The sequence below is a fragment of the Physella acuta genome, unplaced genomic scaffold (assembly GCF_028476545.2).
Source record: "Physella acuta isolate Inbredline_101_S28 unplaced genomic scaffold, ASM2847654v3 ptg000161l, whole genome shotgun sequence".
Taxonomy (NCBI): Eukaryota; Metazoa; Mollusca; class Gastropoda; family Physidae; genus Physella; species Physella acuta.
This window is the reverse complement of record NW_026731680.1, coordinates 902954-910157: the sequence shown is the minus strand read 5'-3', so window position 1 is coordinate 910157 and position 7204 is coordinate 902954. Positions and strand designations below refer to the sequence as shown.

The following is a 7204-nucleotide window of genomic DNA, read 5'->3' as shown; positions in this document are numbered from 1 at the left end:
ATATATATATATATATATATATATATATATATATGTATATATATATATATATATATATATATATATATATATATATATATATATATATATATATATATATAGCCTATATGTTTAGCCATATACATATATAGCCTATATATATAGCCTAATATATATATAGCCTGTATATAGCCTGTATATATAGTATATATAGCCAAGAGTGCAGCTCCTCTTTCTCCCGCCCCCAGAACGTTACGCTACTGATACCATGAATTTCCAGTAAACTTCCATTATTTCAGTGTTTTCATGTCATTCAGGTGACAATCAAGTGCAGTCATGTCATCCTGATCTAAAGATGACAGGTTGTTATTTTCCTGTGACTGACAACCATCAGGTCACGTCTGTTCCGTACGTCATCGCACCACGTGACAATCTCTCAGATAATCTCTAAACATGTGTTGATCAACACAGATACGCTTGTAAAAACCTACTAGCATCACCTGCACTTAAAAGTGACAAGAACACATCTACATCATCTTAACACGTGAAAACACGGGGTCTATCGGTACGGTGGTAGTAAAAATCTTAAGGCTTGGACCGAATGGGTGCGCGGTGGGCACGCATCATCAACACAATCAGAGAATTATCCACCTTACATTTTCTACCAAGTAGAACTTTCGATTTGCACCCCCTCCCCCTAATCAAACTATAATGCGAAAATGCAGCTAAAATGACATTTTAATTTGTTTTTTTCCAACCCATTTTGGCGCCCCCTAAGGTCGGCGCCCGGGGACATATGAGCCCCCCCTTCCCCTTCCCCGCCCCCCCCCCCCCCCCCCCCCCCCCCGCTACGCCACAGAAAAAACGTTCAAACTTGCCGGTCTCTGGTAACTATCTTGGCAGTCCCCCAAGATAGTCCTGCTCTTGTTTTTTTTTTTCTTCTGAGGCCTCCACGTCTCTCTTAGCCTTCCCTGTTTCCTTTTACCTTGAGACGTCTAATTATACGGCATTCATAATTCATAGACTCCATAGTCAAAGCATGTTAATAATTTTTTATTTATTTGTTTTAGTTTTTAATTCGAGATGTATAATAGGACATTTGTTTTCCATTTAATTCGTTTTTTTCTGAGATTTTTTCTTCCCTGAAGGATAGACAACGAAAAGTTTGGTTAAAAAAGAATAAACAGTTGTATATTTAATTTTATTTATCGTAACAAAACACGCAAGTGCTGCGAGATCTGGTAGAGAAAATTGGACAAACTTTCAATTTGGCGCCCCCCTCAAACTTTCGATTTGCACCCCCCCCCCCACCACAAACTTTCGATTTGCACCCCCCCCCCCTCAAACTATTTATAACGCAAAAATGCAGCTAAAATGAGATTTTAATTTGTTTTTCCAACCCATTTTGGCCCCCCCCCCCCCCTAAGGTCGGCGCCCGGGGACAAATGTGCCCCCCCCGCCCCGTGCTACGCCTATATATATATATATATATATATATATATATATATATATATATATATATATATATATATATATATATATATATATATGTATGTAATTCTCACAATTGAAAGAACGGTAGCATATATATGGAGAGCTGCCTAAACTGAGTCCGCTGGAGAGGTGTAATTGCGGCCCTTTGCTCCCGGGGGAAAAACTTCGGTCAAAGGGAAATAACAAAGAAAACATTGCAGATGACTAATTTGACACAAGTTATAGTTCATGAAAAACAACCTTTTGTTTTTGTCATTTACGATAGGTTTAATAAGGTAATACTTGTTTGTTTAAAGACCTGTTTAGTTATTTTATATTTCTAGTTAGTTTTTTCAAGAAAATGAGAAAATGTTAACTTTTACTACATAATTTTGATCCTGTTGATAATAGACCACTTTTCTAGATCAATAGAGTCAATAGACCACTTTTCTAGTTTACATCTTGTCAAGTTCTAATTAAATTTACACTGAAATTTGCACTGAAGTTAATTATTCAGTAGGGGTTTCAAATATAGTAACCAGGAAATACTTTTTTAAAAATCAAAACATAGTAGATTTATTTTTTCAACTTCAGCAAAGTAATTGCGAAACAACTTATCAAAAAACATTTTAGGCTTTTAAAAGAAAAAAAAAATACTTTGCCACAATTCGTTGAATAAATTACCATAGTAGATAACCATGAGATTTTTTTAAGAAAATACGTTTCCTGCGCAAAGTCATGAGCTATTTTTAGTCTGTGTTTTCCCGTGCGTTTCAGTGCGAGCTGTAAAATCCGGAAGTGTCTAATAAAGGCCAAAGGCTCCCGCCATGAAAATTTAAGCAAAGCCCCTCATGTGGGATTAAGTGAATGAACGGACGACCAGTGGGCCAGGTGAGACTACAGGTGTTCGACTGGCGCTGGGGGGGGGGTGTTGTGGTGGGGGTGGGGGGGGGGGGTGATTGGTCTCAAATTATTCGGGTGAAAATGTTTACATTATATTTAAAAATATAACACATAGAGATCTACATGTAGCCTATATCAATGAAAAATTGGGTGGATTTTTGAAATATTTTTTCAGCTAAAGCTAGATTTCTAGATCTAGATCTAGTTACTCTAGTGATTTTTATCAAAGCGCCTTCACCGAAGTGTCGTGTGTATGCGTAAGGACATGAGTTAAGGATAGATTCAAAATTTGAGTTGAGCTCAGGATTAATCGATGTATGGGTTGAGCTACTTGTAAACAGAGCAGGGTACTTCCTGTCGCTTGTTAAGACAACGCCACTGCGACCACTGCTCCCAGAGCCGTAAACCTAAGTACACCCGGCTTTCGCCCTGCTTATTGTTTTGAACTGGATCAAACCCAAAAAAATACATACTGCTGGAGCTCCGTTTTATTTTAGGTTGGGTCCGTAAACAGTTTGACAATGAAACAGATGATTTACAACATTTACATCATCGCTGGTTTACTTTACACAGGGTTGCCGATCCCCATTTATAATTCTAAAGGCTTAGTTACCAATAGCGTGATCTTTAGATTTGAGCTTTGGTAGAACTTTAAAATAGAACTAGTGACTATTATTTAGGATTAAGATTATGTAGAATTCATGCGGTGTTTTGGTTTGTTACGAATGTGTTTTAATTTAACAATGTGTTTTTATCTAACCCCATAAACTGGATTATAATTTAACAATGTGTTTATCTAACCCCATAAACTGGCTTATAATTTAACAATGTGTTTTATTTAATCTACCAGGCTACGTTATAATTTAACAATGTGTTTATCTAACCCCATAAACTGGATTTTAATTTAACACTGTGTTTTATCTAACCCCATAAACTGGCTTGTAATTTAACAATGTGTTTTATCTAACCCCATAAACTGGATTATAATTTAACAATGTGTTTATCTAACCCCATAAACTGGATTTTAATTTAACACTGTGTTTTATCTAACCCCATAAACTCGCTTATAATTTAACACTGTGTTTTATCTAACCCCATAAACTCGCTTATAATTTAACAATGTGTTTTATCTAACCCCATAAACTCGATTATAATTTAACAATGTGTTTTATCTAACCCCATAAACTGGATTATAATTTAACAATGTGTTTATCTAACCCCATAAACTGGATTTTAATTTAACACTGTGTTTTATCTAACCCCATAAACTCGCTTATAATTTAACAATGTGTTTTATCTAACCCCATAAACTGGATTATAATTTAACAATGTGTTTATCTAACCCCATAAACTGGATTTTAATTTAACACTGTGTTTTATCTAACCCCATAAACTGGATTATAATTTAACAATGTGTTTATCTAACCCCATAGACTGCATTATAATTTAACAATTTGTTTTTGTCTTATCCACCAGGCTACGTTATAATTGAAGATTGTTAAACCCAGTGAACACCGACGGCTACTAATGTAAAAAAACAAGTGACCCTTGCGACCCTAGAGGGGGTCACGTGGAGTATGTTGAACGGCTTGGTGCAAGGGAGACGAATCTCAGCGGGCAGGCAGCACAAGAACCCAGGCTTTTCTCAGTTCTCTCCCGCCGATACTCTGGCCACCGACGCCCCACAACATGGCTACATCACTTGCCTGAAGAACAACCCCCCATCCAGCCACCCCTCAGTCAACTCCCTCTCAGCCAACTACCCCCACGTCAACCACCCCCCAGCCAGCCAACCCCCGGGCTATCTCACCGTGGGTGATGGCGACAAATCCAGCGGAAATTGCAGCACCAACTCAGTCCAAACGCAAACGATTGTCTCCCTGCAGTCCAAAAACCTCAACAACAACATCTCTGAAAAATGCGGCTGCCCCAGTAAGGTCTGTTTCTTGCCCGACTGCCGCGCCATCGACCGCAAGCGGCTAAATTTCATCACGTACTTCGCCGACAGCAACGAGCTGGTCTGCAACTTTCCCGGCAGCTGCCACCCCCCGCCTTGCGCAGCTCCCAGAGAAAAGTGCGGACCGAAGCCGGTCTGCAACTTTCCCGGCAGCTGCCACCCCCCGCCTTGCGCAGCTCCCAGAGAAAAGTGCGGACCGAAGCCGGTCTGCAACTTTCCCGGCAGCTGCCACCCCCCGCCTTGCGCAGCTCCCAGAGAAAAGTGCGGGCCGAAGCTGGTCTGTACGTGCAAGTCGAAGGTCATCCCGGAAACAGGCGCGGGGAGAATGGCATCAACACACGCCCCTAGAGTCCCATCGCCACTGACCAGGCCCTCATTGGCTATAAACAGAACCCCATCGGCTTTGAGTAGAACCCCATCGGCTACGAGCAGAAAATCGTCACCTGTTCCCTCAAAGATGCCCTCACCCATAATGCTTTCTCCAGAAATAGAACAACCCCACTACCCCAGGCCGAGTACCAGCCCCCTATCCCGAACCAACTCCTCCCCCGTCATCTACCAACACACCTCCCCGCGTCCCTCCCCATACAGCTACCCCACGAGCAGCGAGTCGGGGTACGCCTACTCGGACGGGGACAACACCGGGTTCAGCTCGCAGCCGACCACCTCGGAGGCAGATGAACTTGGCCTCACGCGCAAGGAGGATCCGAACTTCACGCAACAGATGGAGCAGAGCACAATGTGCATCCAGCATCAGATAGAACAGCAGGGATGTTGCGTGCCGGCGTACGACCTATCAAACGCGGAGGAAAACACGTACATGGGCGGCAACCCTCAAATGAATTACTCGCTCCTGAACTGCGAGGAAGCGGATGAGCATGGTCTCATGACGATATCTTCACAGGTCAGCATGTTCCAGAAAGAAAAATACCGCCAGTTCCGCCGTGAGTACATCAAAAAATGGGGGATCAAAATCTCGCCCCCGGACGGCTGTGAGTGGATCTACAAAGAGCAGGACGACTGCCGGACCGAGAAGGTCAACCGGAACCTCAAGGTCACGCGCATCAGCGTGGCCACCAAGGACTGCTGCAACTGCCCGTGTGCGGGAAAACCCGAGATCCAGAACAGGGCGTGCAAGCGGTACCGCCGGAGCGCCATCGCGGAGATCTGCCAGAGCCCGTGCAGCTGCATCCGGTTCAACCAGTGCTGTCCGAGCCCGTGCGCGGACAGAGCCCGGCCGTGGCACACGCCGAGGGTCGACACGTACCGGAAGTGCTGCTCGCCTAAGGTCAGGTCGCCATGTTGGAAACCGTGCAGCCCTGTATTCACCTGCACGTCCAGGTCACCGTGCAGGGCCTACAAGACGTGTATCGATTGACCCCAGAGAGTTCACAGGTACCGACAGTAGAGTTGCGCATGCGTACTTGTGTAAACAAAAGGTGGAAATTATACACCTGTAAACGTCAATAAAGAATGTTCCACAAAAAAAAACCAAAGCGTCTTGCAAATGATGCGTGAAGTTTTATCATTTACAATGTAATAAATCATAAACCATTTTAGGCATTTCTTAAATGTTTTTTTTTATTCCTTATTTTCTAATTGGGCCCAGTAACAAATTAGCCAAGTCTTTTTATTAAATATCACAGAATAATGAGATCATTGTCTCATGTGTTTGGTGTACAGACATTTGGTCTAATGGCATTTGATCTAAAGACATTTGGTCTACAGATATTTGGTCTACAGATATTTGATCTACAGATATTTGGTTTAATGACATTTGATGTAATAATATTTGGTCTACAGACATTTGGTCCACTGACATTTGGTCTAATGACATTTGGTCTACAGATATTTGGTCTATAGACATTTTGTGTACAGACATTTGGCCTACAGATAATAATAGGTATACAGACACTAATTTATACATTTCTTCTTCTTCATAATCCCCTTAGTGCCCATGGGGCAGATGAAGTAGAGTTCATCTGATTCATAGACTTCGGCATATGAAGGAATAGCGTGGTCAGCGCTATGCCCAGCCGCCTTTACTTTCCCTAACGTAAGTTAGATACTCATCAGAGCTGGGTGTACTATGGGACGTTCCACTGATCTGAACCCGGATTCGAACGCAAGACTCGCGAGTTAACAGTCTAGCACTCTATACATTTAATCACACATATTAGTTGAACTGGTGTGCTATTCATGATTAACTACCCACGCGCTAACCCAGTACAAAAGCTACCCATACGTTACCTTCTCCTGGAACTTACCAAAGTTATTGTTTCTAAAAATGGATGCTTTTAAAAAATTGAATTACAGGCTCACCTTAGATATCAGAATGATCGTATACCATTAAAACAACACGCCCTTATTTTCTTTACACCATTACAGTGTTTGTGTTTTTTGAGTAATTGGGCTGACTTGGGGATTCAACTGTCACAATACAACTGTTACTATCTATATATATATATATATATATATATATATATATATATATATATATATATATATATATATATATATATATATATATATATATATACTCGCCGTCAGTACCCGTTACACGTGAATTATACGCCTATATATTTTAATGTTATACTTGCTTGAGAAAAATATTTTATAAAATAGTTATTGGCCAAAACTCAATGTGCTTTACCGTTGAACGATATTAATGACAAAGCAAAAAGAATAACTAAATAGCTAAAAATCATTTAAATTAACAAAGGCTACTAATACCTATTAGAAAAGAGAAATTATATATATTATTAGTCAACACAACACCATATTAAATGCACACACTGAATAAGAGATTTAAACGATTCCGTAAAAAATCCGGCTGTTCAATGGTACTTATAGGATTTTAAAGTAATTTTGTATTAGTTTGACCGAGAAAAT

The 7204-nt window shown here is 40.9% G+C and overlaps 1 protein-coding gene across 1 annotated transcript; it reads left to right on the top strand.

Annotated features, from left to right (window-relative positions):
- The first annotated feature begins 2231 nt into the window (after positions 1 to 2231).
- LOC131935823 (uncharacterized) lies at positions 2232 to 5860 on the top strand. Its single transcript, XM_059292490.1, has 2 exons — positions 2232 to 2343; positions 3832 to 5860. The coding sequence occupies exon 2, from the start codon at positions 3933 to 3935 to the stop codon at positions 5688 to 5690; it is 1758 nt and encodes a 585-aa protein (XP_059148473.1). The 5' UTR covers positions 2232 to 2343; positions 3832 to 3932; the 3' UTR covers positions 5691 to 5860.
- Positions 5861 to 7204: the final 1344 nt, after the last annotated feature.